We start from the raw sequence: 22,668 nt of genomic DNA, 5'->3' as shown, positions 1-22,668 counted from the left end.
AGTTGTCATTGTACTGTTTGTGTGTGTATATATATATATATAAAAAAAACATTTCTGATAGAATACATCCTGTTGTGTTTTTTTTAATTTAAGTGTTGTCCTCCGGCACTATAGGTCTCATGGCTTTGCTGTGGATCTGCAGTGCGAAAAAAGGTGGCTTGGCAGGGACATGTTTTGGAGGACGGGTCAGCTGCCGTTCCCCAAGTCATCGGGGAGTTGCAGCGGTGAACTGGGATTAATAAAAATACAACTGGCGATTCCAAATATGATCAGACTTTGGCGATCAAAGCACAAAGGATTCATGTCACGCTGTTTTGTGGCTTATGCCTGTGTCATCAAGTGAGTGTCAGCCACCCTGCCTGCCTGCATTGTCAGCTGACTGGCTGCTCCCCATTAGAAGCTTTAACTCTTTAAGAGTCGGTACTACTTTCTGTAGTCAATGCAAATTGCTTATCTAGGCAACTTTGAGTCCCATTGCACTCTGGTGTGCTGAGGGGGGAGGGCGATTCAGTTCACAGTACATCAGCAACATAAAACAAAAGCCAAGAGAACCATATTCTACAGCTCTGATGCACACAATGCTGGCACAGCTGTATATCAATTCAATGTTTACAGGTCTGTATAAATGCATCCCCAGATGGTATGTGACCATTCCTCAATAATTAAAGGGTGTAAATCTGCTGTGACATTTGTTCTCCAGTATGGTACATGGTCACTGAGACAGTTACTCATGAAACATCTGTATTGTGTTGTATTTGATAGGGTACACCTGCCTCCGGAACACATTGTATCATTCGTGTATCAAAGTCTGTCAGTCTTTCCCTGAAACTCGCAACAGAGATGGAGCTCATATAATAGGACAGAAATTCCATTTGCTTGTATAAAATCCATCCAACCTCTGTAAGCCATCCTTTAAAGCTAGAGTTAAAAAAAATAAAATTAAAAAAAAGACTCAGTCCATGTTACATTAATTACATATTTCTGAAAAGGCTTTTAGTCATAAATGGATCAACAAGAGTGCTTTTCACACTTACTTCAATCGAAAAGCTTTGGCTAAAGATTTGTTGCAGACCGGTAGGAGCCAATGTATTGAGTGGTGAAAAATTCAGAAAGGTTAGGCGAGCATTGGATGTATAGGGTTTTGACAAAAAAAAAAAATACATCTATATGTTACACATGCTTCTGTGTAATTGGGAAATCTCTCACTTCTGACATACCTGTTTAAAAAGCTAGTGCCAACCTAGAAATGATTCTTGTTTAAATGGAGGAAATGGAGAATTGTATTTTAGAAATTAGCCAAGTTTTATCCATCTGTATTGGATACGTTCTCTAGATGTATGTGTGAAATACAGCACAGCACATAGTGGATAGTGGAGTTGTCTGTATAGGACATTTATATAGATATCGCTGGAGAACTGCTCACCCGGTTGTGAAATTTGCGAATTCTTCACTGCAGTTACTGAGATTATTATAACCTGAGGACATATGCGGAGGTGTCTGTCCATGTGTATGTATATATTTAGGTCAAACTTACATTCTTTTACTTTTACACACACTGGCCAAAAGCATTGTGCTTGTGTACTGTATGTCTCCTGGACTTAACCTTGCAGCAACCCAGAGGGGACACTGAGGACTGTTGTTCTGGTGTGCACTTCAACATGATGTTTAAAAATAAAACAAGCAGGTCTCCTTTCATTCTAAAGGGGCGTTTGAGATGCATAATAAATCTCCTTCTGATTTCTTTGCTTAACTAGGCCAGGGTGGCGTTATTGTTTCATTTGACGAGTACACTGTAGAACTGTGTCAGCTGCAGGGTGTGATAACAGGAGACTCTGAAGGTTAACTGACAGCCAGCTGTAGAAAAGACCTGAACCTGAAATCTAACTGTAGTCATGCAGAAAATGCACCTGAACATGGAATACATTTCTGATCTGACCTGACAAAGGGATCTATTTTAACAAGCACTGTGCAAGCCTATTACATCTTACATAACTTTGATTGCATTACATTTATTAGAATCGAGCATTAAGGGTTTCATATGAGAATTATATGCAATAGAAGCATTAGTTAAGAGACTTTGAGGATTACCAATGAGCTCTTCACACTGTTATCTTACCTATTATTGACTCTTTAATTTTGTCTTAATTTTGTTCTGCTTAACCACCTTACTGACTGCACCAGAAACACACTACTGTTTACCAGGTACACATAGTTAGAGGTGTGCAGAAATGTTCACAATTTTAATGAAACTTGGTAAGGACATATAGAATAAGTCTCAATGTAGGACTAATTTGGGATTGGCTTATGAAGGTTATCTTATAAACATCTTATGGGCTCCTGAGTGGCACATACAGTAAAGGCGCTCCACATGGAGTGCAGGATGCGCCCTATAGCCTGGAGATCGCGGGTTCGAATCCAGGCTATGTAATTGCCAACTGTGACCGGGAGTTCCCACAATTGGCCGAGTGCCGCCCGGGTAGGGAGGGCTTAGGTTGGCAGGGCAATCCACGGCTCACCACGTACCAGCGACCCCTGTGGCTGATAGAGCGCCTGCGGATCTGCTGTGGAGCCATTCAGATCTGTGGTGTTCTCCGGCATATAGGTCTCATGGCTTCGCTGTGGATCTGCAGTGCGAAAAAAGGTGGCTTGGCAGGGACATGTTTTGGAGGACGGGTATGTCAGCTGCCGTTCCCCGAGTCATCGGGGAGTTGCAGCGGTGAACTGGGATTAATAAAAATACAACTGGCGATTCCAAATTGGGGAGAAAGCTGGGGTAAAATCAACGACTAAATAAATGACTAAATTTATATATATATAAAAAATTATATATTGTAACAAACCTTCACCACTCACGGTTCGTTACCCCTTTAAAAGCACAGACCCAGGACACAGAAATTGATTTTTAAAGCGCTGACGCGCTATTTTTAATAAACAAACAAACAAACAAACAAACAAACAAACAAACTAAACACAACACAGAAACCTAAACTAACACGCAGGACAGCTAAGCCGTTTACCTGACAAATAACAAAATAAATCACACAGGTTTCACAAAATAAACCACACCGGGTTTAACACTACCTTTTTTTCTTATACGGTTGAACACAACTCCCACCCGGGCTCTTCACTCTTCAGCAGCCCCAAACAGACTGGCTGCTTCCTTTAAATACCCTGCATCTGGCTCTAATTTACAATGATAGCCAGGTGCAGGGGATATACTTTCTCACAATGTGTATATATATATATATATATATATATATATATATATATATATATATATATATATATATATATATATATGTGTGTGTGTTACAATAAGTTATGTAACAAATGTGAGTCAGAATCTAGCATCTAATATCCTTTCAGTATAGCATCCAGTGTTTCACACAGTTTCCATAAAATCACTCCCACAACAATGCCATGAGTTGGTGCCTAGCAACAGTATTTCAATTTGTATTTTAACTGTCGCTAACTGATGTATGGTTATGAATCCCTGATTTAGGAGTGGGCTACCTAGAGCAGCAGCAATTTCCCTTGCTTCTTGTGTCTTTCACCTCTGGTTTTTAGGGCACAGGTCACAAGGGAAATTAGTCTGGTGATCTCAGCGGTGGACGTCACACAATTGAAGGAGGTCGAATGAGGTGCACTTGCTTGCTGAGCTGGGAGGGGAAGTTCTCATGGAGGTTGCAGACTGTGTCTGTCTGTAGCCAGTCCCTCACATCTGAGGGGTTTCCCTAGAAAAAAAACATATATGACACCATTTTAGAGAACTCATTTTCTTAATATTACCACCAAAAACTATTTTCTGGAGATTTTTTAAAAGATGTAGTAGAAAAACTGGATAATTTACAACATTTCAGTTTTCAGACAGCTGTATTTGGTTTTTAATAAGAAGCAATGAAAGAAAATGAAATTGTCGGCTATTAAGTTGATCCAGGGTACTACTAATTTCATGGGCACTGAAAAAAGGCTCTGATGTTTATTTTAGATCATCTCTGTACACATTGGATTGTGTCGAAATATTGAGGAATGTAAATATTTAGAATCCAGTATCGCTGATGCTCAGTAAATCTGATGCTTTGTGCTCAGCATGTTAAAATATCCTGTGTTGTCCACACGCACACACATGCACACACACCCACACGCTTGCGCACACACAGTAAAGCTGAAGCAGGCCTGCTGTTGAGGCTTCTTCACCACCCATCATGCATATTCAAAAGCTGCAGTCAGTCACCAAGGACTCAGGTGGCAAAATATAGTAAGGTGATTGAAATGATCTGAGGCACAAAGGCTATGCTGAAGCTAGCGTACTGGGGAGCGAACAAATGGGCTGTAACATTGATTTGATTTCTCTAATAAAAAAAAAAAGATATACATACATACACTGATCCCAGAAATGCTTGTATAAATTAGATATCTGTTTCACTTTAGGGTGAAAACATATTCTGCTCTCAACTGTAATGCGCCATAATAAGCAATTATATTTGAAACACAATAGGACTATCTGTGTTCATATCCCCCCTCCTTCTCCACACCAACAAATGTGAAGGCCTTGAAAAAGACAGCATAAAGGACACTGTGTTCAGCTTGGGCAATGTGGAGATTGCTTGTACACAATGCAGTGTATGGGATCTATGGGAGAAAATAGGATGGATTTTGTATTTTACTGTATATTTCTGTCAGCATCAGCAGTGAAGCACAGCAGAACCATTTTCCATTTTCCATTCCCACGTAGGTCTTATTCTGCTGAAGCGCTGCTCCCTGACAGAGCAGGTTGCATTTAATTGGAATGGATCAGAATCAAACTGCCTCAGAAATATGACAGTATTGGTTTATTACTGGAACACATCCTCCCTCCCCCCTTTAAATGCTAATCTGCACAGCATTACCATTAGGAGCATCCCCCCCCATCCTTAGGCTCACTTGGGCACTTCCAGCTGGTGGCTAGGGATACAGCAATAATACAGCCTCCTCTGTCCGAGCAGCTTTTTCATTACATTTAATGCATTAGGATGGCAGTATTGTTTGGGTGGTAACAGGTAAAGACTGGATGACTATGAAGAAATCATTAAAGAGGAAAATGTGGTCTCCTTAGAAACGAGTAGTTCCTGTGAAGGTGATGTTTGCCTCTAGCTCCATTCTTCTGGCTACCTTGCAGTGGGACATATAGAAAAGCAAAGCCGCCTTCTTCTTCTTCTTCTCTCCCCTAAAAGAAGGATCCTTACCTTTTGTGTACCCCCCCTTCCTCATAGTCACCTCATTTCATCGGATATCTAAAGCTTTTCATTATGGCTCATGCAGCTTCCCAGCTGAAGAAAAACAGGGATTTTGATGTTAATGCAGAAGATGAAAAAAAGAAGAACAAGAAACGGACCCGGGAACGAAAGAAAAAGGTACCTTTTAGATACAGTGCTGTACTGTACCAATGCATTCCTTTGTTTTAATTTGGATTCCAGCATGCACATAGAGGGTGCACAATTGGGGGTATGCAGGACTGTAGTTGTGTTACTAGGCTGGGGAATCAAGTGTTTGCCCTTCAGTGAATTGTGTTTTCATATGGAGATGTATAAAGATAGTACAAATGTGGACTGCAGTAATAATGGAGGGAGGTGTTTTACTAGAAAGGTTAGACTTAACATCCACATCAGCCTCCCAGCCATGACAGTATATGTAGCACTGAACATATGTTTATGATATAGTGTTTACTAAGATGCTGCCCTCTAGTACAACACTTTTAGGTTTTGAATTCTATGATAATGTGGAGTCCCTCTATTAAACACAGGACAGAAGGAGAGCATTTACTAAATTCTGCCCAGTAGGTATAAAGCCGTAACAGAAACTGTCTTTCATTGGGGGAATGTTAGAGAACTGCATTTGCATTGTTTCGTGCCGATTTGACAACAATGGGGAATTCAAATCAGCTGCACCCCTTATAATTTTAGGTGACACTTTTTGTTTTGGCTCTGTACAAAAATAAAATATATTTAAAATGTTCACTTATGGGGTTCCTCCACGTTCTAGAATTTGAAAAAGAGGACAATAGAACATTACTGCAGGTTTTCTGTTTAAAAGGAATTTTTGATGCTTTAGGGAAGGGGTGGTAAATGAGAATTTGATGTAAAGCACAGATAGGAACTGGCATTTAAAAAAAAAAGCATCTTGATTGTTTAGTACATTTGATCGTGCTACAAATATAAAATAAAAATTGTGCTGTGGCCCATTAGTGGATTTCTTTGATCTTATTGAATTGTTTAATAATCTGTTCCCCAGTGTCACTGCGGCTTTCAATATATTTACCCCCGCTCTTAAAATCCCCTTAACCATAATTTGCTCCAAGCAGTGAGGCATGTTCTCATCAACTGACATGTAGATTTGCACTGAAGGTACTGCATTTTTTTTGTCAGTACGACAGACAGGGCTCTGCTTTACCTTCTTGCGCCCTTGCTCTTTGTCATGCATCGGGTTCAAGTTTAATATTAAACTTAAACACTGAGGACCTGCGTTATCCACAGTCATTTGGGAAAACAAAAGCCAAATCTTGTGATTGTGTCTAGGGATTTCCACTTGACTTAATATCTTGGCTGTAGTATGATTTTTATTTTTTCTTCACAATTTACATTGAATTTAATTTGACAGCGTCCATTCAGCTGTCCCTTTTAAACATGTATAGTGGTAAATGAATTCACTGCAGTCCAAGGTCTTCTCCATCAGTCGCGAAGGCTACATTCAGTGCAAAGGGCACCCAAAGCTTTCATGTTTTAAATCTGGGTGCATATGGGATTTGCTGTCAGGACTCCACCTCTCCCTAATGCAGGTGGGGGAGAATGTATTCTGCACTAATATAGGACATGCTTTAGATAATTGCATCTTTATATCCCTTCATAAAAAAGGATAATCACCATTAAGATTCACAATTGACTTAAAGACCCAGGGTTTTCTGAGCTCCATTGAAGTGTGCTAAGCACAGACACCAAACCAAACAATGGGTTGTTATATTTTTTTTCCCAGTTTTGTGACTGTAGTTGTCTTTTTTAAAACCTTTTGTTAAATAAAAATGTACTAAAACAAAAAAATAATATTTTTTTAAACTCTTGCTTGGGCATTTTTGTAGTTCATAAGAAAGTAAACAAGGCCTCAAATGCAACGTGTGTTGTCTTAATCCGTTTTTTATTTTATTGAAGAAAAAAACAATAATAAATGTTCTTAATAGTAGGCTGTGTAAATACTGTATTACTTCAAAAGAGAAAACTGCAATAACACCATTGCAATTGAAAAATAGAACAACAAAAAAAAAACTTTGGGATTTTAACTCCACTGTTGTAGCTAATGACAAATTGACTGTTGGGAAGCCCAAATCGTATTCTATTTGACTGCATCCGTATGCATTTAGCGTTGCTTTGTTCAGGAGATAGTCCCAAGTGGGCAGACCTGTAGGGAGAAAGCCGTTCTGCCCTCTTGCTTTCACAATCTCAAGCCTACTCTACTGCAGTGCCATTTTATCTAAATTATAATCAATTGCATGGTGTTTTTAGACACAGGCAATAGTTCACTGGAGACAGACCCAAAATGGCCAAATGCATATTATGATCTGTCTTCAGGGATATTGTCGAGGCACCCGCACGTCTGTATGTCACTCCTTACATATATCCAAAGAACTGCTTGTCCAGTGGTGATGAAACGTGCTCTAGCACATGTTATTGAGAGTTGAATCTGTGAATACAAGGCGATGCTTATCTGTTTTTACCTACAATTATGTGTTAAAAATGATATCTCTGTAACTGATTATCCAAGTGTGATGAATGGAATTTGATAAAAATAATTCACAGAAGTTACTCTGTGCATCCGGTTCAATATGGAGGAAGCTTACCATCTGTCTGTATGTTGGGTACAGTACCTGTGGTGGATGTAGGTAATCATGATTTACGTTTGATATTGATATACTGTAGCTTTCTACTAGGAATTCTGTGAGACCACCAGAACTAATTTCATACAGGTACAAATTCAAAATAAATTGCTAATACTACCAACCTTACCAGGGGCCTCGAGGTAAGAGGCTACAGGCCCTATTTATGAAGCAGGTGCAAAGGCAACAGCATAAAAGGGGGTAAAACCAGCAGGAACCTACGCATTCAACTGCTCCTTTCTGCAGTAGTTTAGTTTAGTTTAAGTTTCTTGTAAGTTTTGTCATTTTTTTTTTATTCCTCAAAATAGAGCCCTTAACATGTCACATACTGTAGCTTATCCACCAGTAAAAGGGGTGTCCTGTACATTCTTGGCTCATTAGAAGAAGGTATGAAAGTTGTTTTAGTGCCGAGATGAGCCCATCAGGCCTTGTGAGGCAGGGTGAACTGGAATCCAGGTGTTGCTTCAGATGTAGTAAAATGCGTGTATTGAGTTTCCCGCTCGATACGAGCCATTCAAAATCCATATTGCAGTCTGGGACAGTGCCGTCTTCGAAAAACAGTTTTGCCAAGTCATTCGGCATTCGATCTTATTGCCTTTTATCCAACGCACAGACAGAAATCCGAGTTGTTTTGTTTTTTATCTTTATTTGAGTCCTGGGGTTTCAGTTGTTACTCTGAGCCACAAAACAAGGGCTGAGTGTAATGGATCCACTAAATGCACTTGCAGTTGTGTCTGCTGATAACATGATACTGTAAACTTAGCTCCACGCTTTCATTTCGTCTCTGTTTTGTGCAGGATTTATTGAGCAACTATAGCGGTTTCTATTCTTAATCAAATTAACTGCTGTTTTTTAAGAAGGAGAAAAACATGTATTGGTTTGAGAAATCTAGAACCCTATTCACAAAACTTTCAACACTGTTTAAAGATTTTTTTAAGGATTGTTTACTGAAGAGTGTTCATTTGTTTAGAGTCATTTGGTAGTATACAATATTCACATTCTCACATTGTTTCTCAGTTGTTTTTTTTTTTTTAAATTAAAGACAGGAGTAATATTTTCCTGTACTGGTAGTTACATCTGAAATAAAGATGTACATATTTCTTCATATTTAAATAGCAAAAATAAATGTGTAGGCTAAATAAAGAAGCTTTAAAAAGTGTGTTTATCAACTACTAGCACATAAGGCTCCAAAACTGGAACAGAGAAAGGTGTCATTACAGATGTTAATGTCAGGTAAATATTTATAGGCCTTGTTAAGGTTAAATTGTATTGCTGTTGCTGGTATAACTGCCTGTTTGTCAACATTAAGCCATGCCAGCTGCAAGACATGAACTGATGTACTTCCTGACTATAAGCCAATCACCAACAAAAAGATGTTAAAAAAAAATACTCTTTTCTTCAATTAAGGCCGACAGAAATGAGGATGTATGTCTGCTAAAGCCAGTAGATTTGGATAAAGGCATCTGTTAACTTACTTACTTACTTAATTAATTAATTAATTAATTACTTAATTAATTAATTAATTAATTAATTAATAATAATAATAATAATAATAATAATAATAATAATAATAATAATAATAATCCAGACAATATTGAACATGTTCCCATGAATCTGTAGGCAGGCTTTCCAAAAATAAGGTTCTCTCTTGAGCTCTGGCGTCCTTGAACCAATTTCTTGCTGATAAATTGAGAGTGCAACTGACTTGCTGCAAAACAGCTTTAGACCAAGGGACAAGAATGAGGGTACAGGCTACAGCGCATCTAAATAATCCCAAATTTAAATCATAATGGTTAATTAAAGGGATACTTTACATCTTGTACATTTTACATTTTTTTTGCCTGTTTTTTTTATCTATTTAAACACCAAATATGCCACTTTTTTGTTGAATATAGCAATTTCCACTCAATTACTCCAACAATGGTGTGCAAAAAACAGAATACGGTTATTAATGTTATCTCAGAAATTCAAGTGCATTTCTTATCTGTTTAATCTGAAAACACTCATCAAGGCTGATTGTGTGAGGGGAAGCATATTAGCGCTGTGCCCTGAAACAATGAACAGTGAAGCCTGCGCAACACTGATATGCTCCCCCTCCTCACTTACCCCTGCCTTGAGTATTTGCAGAAACATTTTTGCTGGAATAGTTAGTAAGCATGGCAAATAAATAATTATTTATTTTATAATGTATCTAAAAACATGTACTTTTATGGAAGTGGAACAACCCTTGCATGACTGATTGCTTTCTTATTTCAAAGGCATCCCTGATGTAATGTAATATATAAAAGCTGCATCCGTCCATTTCAGTCACAAAGGGCAAGACGGCAGATCAAATAGATTTAGACAGAGGGTTGATGCGAGCTGCTCGGTCAGTAGGTGCTTCCATATCCAAGACTGGAAACAAGAATGGTCATGTATCCCTCCAGAACAATTTAAACACCTTGCAAGCTTGTCAAGTTGAATCAGTGCCCATAGTGACAGTGCTCTGGACAGTGTTTCTATTTGGTTTTGTTCCAGACTCTGTGTAATAACCGGCTGTTAAAATAATGGATGGCTGTGTGTAAGCGTGGAGTGCAGTAATGTGGTTCTCTCTCGATCAGAACAACAGCTAACAAAGGTGTTAGGTAACAGGCGAATACAGCATGTTTTATTTGTACATCTAAACAACACCCCAGTGTCATAGAAGAGTCCTCATTTTCTAAATAAGGAACCTATTTGTCTTGGCATCAGACTAATGCGTCCCTTGTGTAAAGTGTAAACCAAGGTTCAAGGTTACGCAAAGGGAGGGCTGTATTACAGTATTTCTATACTGGAGGGATTACAATAAATTAGGTCTTGCACTTTAATTAATGTTGCAGTAGCCCCTTAAACATTCAGCATTTGAGAATGCTGCCATTTTATACTGGTGGAATTATTATATTTTCATCTTTTACCACGGTGTGTGGTGTTTGGGCTTGCATGATACACTTGTGTATTGACATTGTTTTATTGAAAACCAGCAAAGCCTCCCTTGAGTGGAGAGATACAATGGGGCAGATCCATATTTTGAAAGGATTTTTGATGATCACTGTTAAAATGAGTGAGTAACGATTGCACAGATTGACTGCTCCATACCCTCCTAGATTTTTAAGCTTCTAAAGAAAAAATGGAAAGCACTGGCTGGATTCCTGTCTGAACAAGCGGCACAGACTGCAGTGAGGGAAGCAGAGAGAAAACCGCAGGCTTTAGACAAAGGTGTTTTGTATAATGAAGTTGCATAGTGTCAAATACGTGTCACATTGCATAGGCATTTCAGCTTTTAGTCTAAAGTTATATCTACTAGAACAATTGAATAAACTGTGTGGATATTTTCATTAGGTGAAACCGGCAGTCTGATGAGTAATTAAGAATGGACTGGTGCATTTTAAATTAAAGTGGATTAAATAAATCTTTGTTGAAGTCTCAAATGTCCAGTTTTGAATATAGCAAATGGTATAGTAAACATGTATTTTTGTTTTTAAAACATGATATTTAGTACTACAGAACTATCTGATTACAAACCCTGCTTTTTTGTTAGTTTTAGACTTGTTTGGTTATTTCAACTGAAGCGTGAAACTGAGAACTAACCTAAAGTAATACAATGTTTGCTATAACATGCATTTCTTTAAAAAAACTACATTTGAGACCTTTGTAGCTGAAGGAAGTTCAATACAGGTAAGATGTATTCAATTATTTATTTAGATACAATACTTTAAACAGTCTGGCAGGTTTTTAACTGGTCTTTCATCCCCGGACTGAGTGGAGGCGCTGCCTTTATCCACTGTCCCTTTTCATGTTAATGCTCTCCCAAGGGAGATTAAGGAGGCCTAGATTTTTAAAGATTACTCCAAACATTTGTATTAATTGCTGCTTCTCTTGGATCTATATTTCTGTTGTAACTGATGGATGTTTTCTTGTTTGTTTGTTTTGTTTTGCTTATATATTTTATGCCCTAATATTAAACCTTAGCTTCAAATTATCTTTTTTGTTTGCTGTCCTTTTAGTTCCTCTTCAATCATTCCGGGTGGCTGTTATTACAATTTCTCAAGTATTGTGTTTGTACAATGCGCGTACTCTTTGAATTCAGGAGCAGTCCTAGCTTCAGTTGCCAGATTGTCGTTCACCAGTCATACAGTACAGGTGTTATAAAGTTGTGAAATACAAAGGCAGTATAGCCTATGCCTGGCAGTCATTTGTTAACTTGATTCTCATGTTGCCTTGCTTCCAGTAAACATTAACATTAAGCATTCTGAAGGCCCCCCACACCAGCTTTCCATGTAGCTCTATTGTAGACCTTTATGAAGAAATCAGTTGCCAGCTCTGGTCTGCTATGCTAGTACTTCAGTCTTCCTGCTATTAGATGATGTGGTCGAGCTGGCAAATGGAGGCAAGAGTATGGAGTGCGTCTCCCATGACTTGAATATTTATGAACCAGACACTGCAGCTGGGTAATTAGTAACAGCTCTGCCGGAATCAAAGACATCCTTTAAATTAAATATTTTGCGTTTTTGAGGATGTATGTGTAAACTAAATCTAGTCCAATAGAGGGGACTGCAATCAAATATTTACCACAGTCTAGTTTTAAAATGTATTCGACTAGAAAAACAAACAAACAAACAAACAAACAAACAAAAAAACATTCACTCTAAGGTGGTCTTTTATTGGGACTATTGTTTTAGTTTTTCTACAGAGGGTTCTGAATTAAAAGTTCTGTGATCTATATGCTTTAAAAAATATTTACAGTCAGCACTCACATATCTGACCCTATAACATTTTGACTTAAGTGATGGTAAAATGCATGTGACGCATATCTGATTATTTCATTTTGGCCTGTTCCAACCCTTGTCTGTTTTTCAGGGAACACAAAAAAGATACAATATAAAAAATACATATCTGAAGATAGTGTTTTAAAAAAAGTACTGTATTGATTTTGTTGGTACAGTACTATATTTTCAACAGAAGTAGTATTTTAATTCAGAACAATATGATTCTGAAAATATCACTTGCCAAAACTAAAGCGACACCACATTAACTGTAATACAGTACATACTTTTAAATCTGGTATTGTAGTGGTATGTAAAGTTTCCCATTAACGACCTAACAGCAAAATAACATCTAAATGTTATCCATGCACAGAACTGCATAAAACGTAAAAGGCAATGCAATTTAACAAAACCAAAAGAATTAAAAAAAAAAAAGTATCCCAAGTCAGTATTCAAAATTGCAGAATATAGTGCTCGATAAGGCCCTAATGTCACAGTTCACTTGCAAATGAAAATACACAAAAGCAACAAAAGTACATCACAGTATCTAAAACTGTTTAATGATTAACTGTTACATTACCCTAGCTTGTCTCGTTCACTTTGTTTTAGCTGCATTTACGTCATGTGAAACTGGAGGAAGCGCTGTGTAACTGCACAAGACAGACTGATTTGGCATTAGAGAGAATAAAAAAAAAAAACGTGGGTTGTGACGGATATTAAGGTAAATTGTAACATTGAAGAGATGGGCTTTGCATCAGAAAACGGGTGACAGAGTCGGAAATCGCGTGTGACGAGTAAGTGCATTCATTTGTTACATACATATATTGGGGATTGATTTTATTCTTAATACAAGGGCGGTAAAACGCGACTGACATGTATCTGGGTAACGGATATCCGAGTGCTGACTGTATATTTATTTCATATTGAAGGTTTTTATCTCACAAGGCCATGTTGAAATTATGTAACATTTCTTGTAAAATGTTATCTGTATACAAAGACACAATACATGTGAACAGATAGTAGCAGAAGGATTGTTGAATATTGCTGAATATAGCTGGTTACAGACTGGCTTTAAAGAGTAACTTGGTGTAGGTCTTAAATATCACAGTTCTCTTAACTAATATTTGAGAGCCCTTTTGAGGCCACAGGAGTGCGCTAAGTTTTAAAAAGTAACCAGGATGTGATGCTAAACGTTTAAACTCCCGTCCTCTATGATGTGCTCCGCATTGTTACAACTTCCTGTGCTGTTTTTCATTATCGAGAGGCTTCAGTCCATTTGCTTGTCAATTCGTTTTCCATTTGCTTCAATTACAGCATCCATTCTTGGCAAGGGTCTTGTGGAGTTCTCGATTCCCTTCAATAAGCTCTTAAAGCTGCAGCAGCAATGCTCATGTTGACATAATACAGGCCTGCAAGGCTTACTCACTCCAAGGTCAGCATAACGTCTGTGACAGACACGACGAAACTGTTAGTGCACTAAGCGCTTATTTTTATAAAGCACATACACAAAACCTGTAGACTTGGGTGTACAAGGAGACTTTAAAACGACATCATCCATCATTATCTTTGTTAGCTGTTTATTACACTAGTATAGTGATTCCATGGTTGTTTTTGTGTTTAATCAATGGATCATTATTAAGAAATGCTGCAATCTGCATTACTAAGAGCTCCATGCTACTAGTGGCCTTGACTTATACATTTCTGTCATGTTTCATCGCTAAGATGTATGATCAGTTCAATGAACAGTAGCTTGCAGTGGTACAGTAGAGGGCCAGTTAATCTATAACCTATCCACTGGTACTGGATTGCATTGAATGGAATAGTGCACTTAAGATAATTGCTGCTTTCTGATGAATTATTACAAAAAAAAAAAATTACAACAATAACAGTAAGCCGTGCTTAAGGACAAACCTTTCTCAGCAGGGTAGCATCAATTTCTTTTCTTCTCCAGTGCTCACAATGAAATGTTAGTACTGGTTTCTTGAGACTACAGTTGTTGGTGCATGAGTGTACAGTAGGTGAACCTGCCATCAGTGAAGTATGATTCACACCCACTCAGGTAAATACTGTAGCATCTCAGTGCATAGAAGGCAGCAGAACAAGGATTGCACTGTTTAATAAGAGTATCTTAGTCCACAGCATGAAATGTCTGGCCACTTTATTAGGAGCTATGCCCTGATCACAACCTTGACATGATGTAGCTCCACGAGGTGCTGGATGGATATTGAGGCATGTTAGTCTATTCTGTCATTAATATTTCAGGGTTGTCCCCAGGAATTCTGTACAGCCGGGTGGCAGAACATTATAGCCGGGAGCACTTTTATTGGAAAAATAAACTTGCCTTACCTTAAATATGTAAGATGACAAAGAATTTGAATAATGTGTTGTCTTTCGTTGACAGTATCCGGTTGCTCTTTTTTCTGTTCTATTTTCTTTTTCATTACTGTTTTTTATTATGGTAAATTACCGTGCTTATTTAGGCACTCTGTGATTTAATTATTGAGCTTATTGCTTCATTTAAATTGTTTTCTTTATGTTAAGTTTTCAGGGCATTTTGTTAATGCACGTCTATTTTTGTTTTTTGTTCTTCATTTTTTGAATGCAACTGTTCATTTTAACCAGTATACTCACACACGTTTGGTCACCATCATAAGTGTTGCATGAAACTGCAGTGTAATAATCCAGCACCTCTGCACTTAAGAATTTGTATGTCAGCTGACAAGTGTTCAGCTGATAACCCATCATGCCTTTCTTCTTAAAGGCGTACAGCCTCTATAAATGAACCCCCAATATCTCTCACAAGCACCTGGGTACATATTTTTATCACAACAAAAGGAAAACGCTTTTTTTTTTGGTGCATATGTATAGCTATTATGTACTACATATCACATTACAGTACAATAATAATAAAAAAAAAATGGACTGAATGATAATACCCGAAAATAATAAAGTAGTTGGCACAAATATAGTATTAGGCGGTGGATTGCGCCAATCGCCAGCTTATTTTGAAAACCCTGCATTCATTGTCGCTATTTTTGCTTTGAAAATAATCGGTTATTTTTTTAGTAGTCATTTTAATGTTTTAGCCTCTCGAAGTGCTTAACACAGAAAACCTGCCCCTTCAACTCTCTGATTGGTTAAATGTTGTGTCAAGATGTAACACAGCTGTCATGTGGATCCAAGGTTATTTTTTTTTCACCCAGCAATGCGCAAGTGATCTAGTCTGCTAGAAGTGCAATGAATCCTTATTGTTAAAGGTACAGTAGCATCTGCAAGACGGGCGGATCAGGTTTTTTCAGCTGGGTGACCCCTGTATTTCACACAGTTGGTGCCGAGACATCATGATGATGAATGCGTTGTTCAAATTCATCCCAAACTTGCTCAATTAGATCGAGATCCGGAATGTTGGTGATCTTTGAAGTAGCCATCGCCATCAATGAATCTTGGTCTGCAACAGTGCTTAAGTTAACTACAGCAATCATTCAGCCTTACAGATTTCAGGCAGCAGTATGGAGTAGTGGTTAGGGCTCTGTACTCTTGACCGGAGGGTCGTGGGTTCAATCCCAGGTGGGGGACACTGCTGCTGTACCGTTCAGCAAGGTACTTTACCTAGATTGCTCCAGTAAAAACCCAACTGTATAAATGGGTAATTGTATTTAAAAATAATGTGATATCTTGTAACAATTGCCCTGGATAAGGGAGTCTGCTAAGAAATTAATAATAATAACCAGGTAACCCAGGATATACCAGGAGAACATGCTCCACAGTTGGTTATACAGATCTGTCCCCTGGTGGTTATGTAAGCAGTAACACACAAGAAGGCGTGGGTTTTGCTGATACAACTCAGGCCTCTGTCTGTTTAGTTGTGGTGTATTTTATTAGGTTATAAATAGGGCTTGAACATGCAAACATTATTTACCTTCTCCCACTTAGTCAGGCAGTCTTAATGTAGTTGATATGAAATAAAAAAGACCATACATATGAAATAAAAAAATTAAAAAATATATATATATCATTGTTGGTTATCCAGTTGGGACAGCTTCAATGAGCCATATTATTATTATTATTTATTTCTTAGCAGATGCCCTTATCCAGGGCAACTTACAATTATTACAAGATATCACATTATTTTTAAATACAATTACCCATTTATACAGTTGGGTTTTTACTGGAGCAATCAAGGTAAAATACCTTGCTTAAGGGTACAGCAGCAGTGTCCCCACCTGGGATTGAACCCACAACCCTCCGGTCAAGAGTCCAGAGCCCTAACCACTACTCCACACTGCTGCCCTATAGCTTCTTCTAAGACAGTATTTGGGTGTGTGATTTATTATGGTATGTTGGACACATTAAAAATGTAGAACGAATACAGTTAGACTGATAAATAGAGGTAAATGGTGGTGCTTTACTGAGAGGGTGCAAACCAAGTATCACTTTCTCTGAGGTTATTTTAGTTTATATTTTTGCTGTATTTTAGTTTTCTAGATTTCCATTTTCTGTTCACTTTCAGGACTCCCACATCTGAGCTTCACACTAACGTGCTGCATGTGGAACTGTAAGTGAGGACCTTATATACTAGCGCAGAGGAAGTAGACAATTCAGTGGGAGGATAAGTGATCTTCACCAGAGTCACAGGGGCAGTTGTCATGGTATTTGAGAGGAAGGTTATTTTCATGGCTTGGTTATTAAGTTTCACTGCACGTGCAGGCTATAAAAATTAGGGGTGAACGATCAGGCTTCTTGTAATATTACTGGAAATTGAATTTCTACAGGAGACATTTGAAGGTGAACCAGGAAGAAATAATGAATTTAGCCCGACACTGTTTAGTACATTACTTGTTGAAGTCATCAGTGCTTTACAGCTGTCAAGGGTCAGTGGTTTGCTGACTTCAGGCATTCGTTTAGATCTTTCTTGTATGCACTCTCCTACTCCTCTCATGAAGATAAAAGGGAGGACAGCAGACAAAATAGTTCACAGGACACCTCCGATGTATAGAAAACCTGTGTGTCCAGCACTTCAGAATAGCAGGCAAAGTGGTACGTCAGGTGAATTTTTTTTTTTTTTTACTCTCTACCTTGTAAAATGTCATGTCTAGCCAAAGGAGGGGCTTGATGCAATCAAAGATTCATGGCACAGCTGTGTGGCGAGTTTTGCTGAGCTGTTCTAAAGGAGATTATACTCTACCTAATTTGTACCCTCTACCACAAAAGTCATCAATTCTCCTCTGGTCTGTCCACGGGGGATGTCATGACTATGTCCAAAGTGTCAGCGAGATTGCTTCTGTCAGCTTACTAGAAGAAACACTTTTTTTTAACCCTTTGAAACCAACCCATACCGCTGTGCCTGTAAAAGCTGCTTCCCTGTGAAAATATGCTACCGTGAGCAAGTATATTTTCAGTATGATATGATACAAATGTGTAAAACTTAATATTTTTCCAAAATATTAATTCCCAGTAGTCACTTATGTTACTCTTATGCTATTGAAACAAAAAATAAAAACCATGTAATTATAATATGAGTTGCACCCCTTGGGGAAAGCCCAAATATTCCTGTCATTTCAGATTCTCTATAAACACGTCAAGGATTAGCTGACTAATTGAGTTTTGTGCCTATGCTGCACATACCGAAGCAGTCCCTTTACTCAGACTAAATACATTATTTAGGCTTTTAAATATGTTTTAATATATCCCACACTTATTTAATTTTATTAAGTGATTTCTTTGAGAGGAGCTATTCAGTTTATGTATTCAGTATTTTTTTCACAATAAGCAAATATTCTCGCGGTTTTAGCAGTGAAAATGTGATTCACACAAATGTGATTCATGTAGTTCCTCTTGCTGTATTTTAGATCCGTTCAGGGTACATGGAGACCACATTTTGAATTTAGGTGTCAAACTTGAATTTAGGTGTCATTTTTAAATAGGCCTATCTATTGAAAGCTGCTCATGCTTCTGTGATGAAACCTGATGAGGACATTATTTTACACAAGGGTGAAATGCATGAGTTCTTTCTCTCCTTTACAAATGATATAATAAGGTGTACTGTAAGTAATATATTACTGTGTGTTTTGGGGAAAGAGTAGTGAGCATGTGTTATACAAGAGGTGTGCAAAGTTACCCATCGTAGCTCAATGTTGCACGTTACACACGGTGTACATTATATCACTTGTATTAGTTTTATTCATGACTTTTTAAAACTCAGAAAAGACAGAAAATGATATACAAGTGTGTCAAAACAAGGATATTAGATAACTTTAATATGTTATACCTGCATCAAGTTGTTCTTTAAAAACCACTGGTCTGGGTTTGATAAAACTATACACAGGCATAGTGTGTCTGCAGTACGTGGTCTACTCATTCACTTCACTGACAGCCCTACAGTAATTGGGTGTTTGTAGCTGTGACAGGGGGATATGTATGCTGCTAACATACCTCTTCATACAGTATCTGATACACAGTAAGTGGAAATGTCAGTGTTCTGCTGTTAAAGGAAGATCGATGTAGGTCTGTTCTGTTAAGGACTTTGCGATGATTGAGACATCGGTGGTCAGGATCCACCTTATTATGAACTGCCTGCTAGTGTTGAGACCCAGACCACCTTAATGAGGATGTGGAGCCCCTGGTCCCTTTGATGCTGGGAAGTCACAAAGAGCAATACATCTTGTGTGTCACAAAGAGCAATAACATCATTTGATGTTTGGTAATATAGAAAATACCACATTGCATAGGAGGTAGCCTTGCCTTAAAAATGCTGCATAGCTGACTCATTTTCAAATAAAAACAAAGCTTTTTATTACATTTCTAGTGGTAGTGTCGCATTGGAAAATTTTGAGATTTTAAGGCTAGGATAGTTATTTGTACCAAAATCCATTGCTAGTATTTCTGTGGTCTGCTCATACAGGTTTTCTAATAATAAGGTTTTTTCAGGGCAGTACACTGGTGTTATTAAACAATGTTATCCCTAAGCGATTTTTAAACTTTAATGTAAGGGTAATTGAATTCAGTAACAGAACAATTTTGCTTTACAGTTGTACTGAAGGCACAACATAATTTGTTTAGTCAACGTTTTTTTTTTTTTTTTTTTCTTTTTAAACGTGGTTGGTCCAGTGTTCTGTAATGATTTTCTTCTTGAATTTAGTGCTTTGTGTCGGCACGCTTGGAGATGAATAATGGCAGGGCTGGGCTGCTTGGAGTGCTCTCAAGGTCATTTGAAAGGAAGGGCTAATGCAGAGAGGCCGTCCATTCCAATTGAACCTTTCTGCAAAGCATTCTTAACGAAAACAATGCCATGCTTTAAAACAAGGGTCCATTTCTTAATGTTTTAAATTACATACATGCATGTACAATACATGTGCTACTCTATATTATTGTTTCAATCTTATAACTGTCAGTCTAAGACAGCCAAAGGAAAATTGTATTATTTCTTCACAACATGGAATCCAATGTGATGCATTACAAAAAATAAAAAATAAATTATAAAAATATATAAATATATAAAATAAATATACAGACAACATGTTTGGGGTTACAGTTGATGCCGTGGGGATATCAAGAGTTATAATAAAATCTGTGCATGTCCATATGGTGGGTGTAATCATGTGAATATTTGTAAAACGTTAAAGTTCAAATTGAGTCACAATGGAAATAATCTAAACCGTGGCAGAGCATCATAATTCTGATTTTCAGTTTTATTTTTTCACTATTTTCTGTGTCCAAAAAAAAAAAAAAAAAATGTACATTTTGAATTAAGCTTTGCATTTCATTGTGCTTCCAATTCATGCATGTATTATGAAAGGAAATACGTTTTTACAATAAGGATCTGGAATAAGGTTTAAGAAGCAGGTCAGTTGTTCTTGACTAGAGATCACTGATGACATTGTGATTTCAGGCGTTTAATTTTGTTTTGTTTTTAGTAGTATAGGGGGGCTTCACTATTGTCTTACTGAAATACAGGTCAGACTTGAAAGGTAGCAGAATTGTTAGTGCTTTCTTCAGGGGCTGCTTTAAATCTCCTGAGAAACATGATCTTACAGTAAAAGGGCCAGAGCCTACTATGGCCCCGGGTGCCTATGTCTAAGTACGCTACTGTTCTGGATATTGCATATATTATGACAAGGATTATAAAATCCAAGTAGGCATTTCATACAAATTAGATTTTTTTTTTTAACAGACCATGGTACAATTTATAGTTGACAATTTTAAATTGTATAGTTTATATTCAACCATTTTAAACATCTGCACTAAAATATTCTACATTCTACCATAATTTAGCGTTCTGTGGAAGCCTTGTTTATCTTGTGGTTTGTGTTTATTCCCCCAAAAGTTGTTTTGGCTGTAGAGTCGGTTTCCTACTCAGTGTGCCTGGCAATTGTGAGTGAAACAAGGCTTGATCCTGTTACAGCTCATGAAAAAAAACACAAATTATAAAAGGGAATCACCTTTTCTCAAAATGAGAGGAAACACCTACAGCACGGAGCTCAAATGGGCTGATAGGCAACAATCTTCTATATCTTTTCAAAACAGCACGGAGCACTGCGACTAAATTCATTACAGGATTAAATTCAGGTTTCCAAAATGGTGGCTTTTGCAGAACATATGGCAATTCCATCTTCTTTTTATGAGCATCAGTACGACTGGCAGGCTTCATTATTCTACGGCTGTGGTTAGATTTGTGGGTTTCATTTGATACTGCATTGCATGCTACATTTAAATTTGTTTGTTTTATTTAGGAATTTTAAGGGTATGTTTCCCCTCTGAACTATACATGTTGTTTTGTGTGTCCAGTGATTTATTTATTTATTTATTTATTTATTTATTTATTTATTTATTTATTTATTTATTGCCATCTGTTATTGTTTAGTATTGAGTAAAAATGTATTTTGAAACAGTAAGGAGTGACGTAAGGCACCACATCCCCTAGCTTGTGACTAGTGTACTGTGAAATTTGAATCATCGGGTGAGAAGAAAGGAATTAGACGAACCATAAAAACTCCATCTGCGAGCTTTCAAGGACTTGTGTATCTAACACATTTACCATAGTACATTTCAATATGCATAATAATTATAATAATACACTGATGTTTGTGTTGGATTGAAGAATTGTAACATTTGTTTAAGGTGTTTACTTGGGAAATAGTATTTAATAGTGTCTAAGACAGCATCTACAGTATGTGATTGGTTTTATAGTGTATAACTGTATTATTGTTTCCATGGAGTCTGTTGGAGAAGTAATGTCTCACAAACGTTCAATTTAAATTAAAATACCTTGACTTGGTGTCTGTTTAGTACGTTCTTCCATAGTTTAGTAAACAGCAGACCGTGGTGGCAGTCTAGTTTTTTATAGTCACAGAATTCCCTGTCTTGAAAACTGCCTGGGAAAGTCTATTACCAAACACACACATACAAACACGCCTGTAACATACCTGGCCAGTCAATAGACAGGCATAGAAAGGCTTGCTGCTGACAGTATGACTGTCATAAGAACATTGAGTTTTTTCATAGACTGTAATAGTGGGTCAGGGCTCTGTTTTCATTTTACAATGGCAGTCCCACACACACCCGCTAGTATAATGGGCTAGCAGCACCAGTGTTACTGGAATTATGGCAGGACCCTTTTAAGTCACAAGAAGCTTAAGAACTCAGTAGACCTGATTAGAGACATGCCACTCTAAGTGAAAGTAACAAGCCTTAGCACTTAGCTGGGTGATAACAAGAATCCAAACTAATAGGAGCTGCTTTAAAGTGAAAGTCCCTTCTACAACCCATGGTCATACTATGCATTTACTACAGTTGAACCTGTTTTGACATATTCATTAATATGCTTTACCATACCTCGCTGGTTTTTGCAATGCTTACCTATACTTTACCATGTTCACTATGTTTTATTACACTTTGCAGTGTGTTTACTATGGGGAACTTTTATAAGGGAATGGGCCCCCAATCCCAACACATTTTTATTAAAGTATGCATTTATTCTGAAAATGC

General features: G+C 37.5%; 1 protein-coding gene across 38 annotated transcripts in view; it reads left to right on the top strand.

The window, feature by feature from the left end:
* LOC117415415 (ankyrin-3-like) overlaps nt 1–22,668 on the top strand; it is a 271,787-nt gene that overhangs the window by 114,727 nt on the left and 134,392 nt on the right. For 17 of the 38 annotated variants that reach the window (XM_059026471.1, XM_059026454.1, XM_059026463.1 and 14 more), the window contains exon 1: nt 4,947–5,393. The exons of 4 other annotated variants lie outside the window; for them this stretch is intronic. In XM_059026471.1, coding sequence (XP_058882454.1) covers nt 5,289–5,393 — 105 coding nt within the window. In that variant the 5' untranslated portion in view covers nt 4,947–5,288. Of the gene's footprint in view, nt 1–4,944; nt 5,394–22,668 lie in introns of those variants that run through there. 17 more of the 38 variants (XM_059026479.1, XM_059026478.1, XM_059026475.1 and 14 more) reach the window with 5 other exon arrangements.

This window comes from Acipenser ruthenus, chromosome 7 (assembly GCF_902713425.1).
Source record: "Acipenser ruthenus chromosome 7, fAciRut3.2 maternal haplotype, whole genome shotgun sequence".
NCBI lineage: Eukaryota > Metazoa > Chordata > Actinopteri > Acipenseriformes > Acipenseridae > Acipenser > Acipenser ruthenus.
This window is presented reverse-complemented; position numbering and strand designations above follow the sequence as displayed.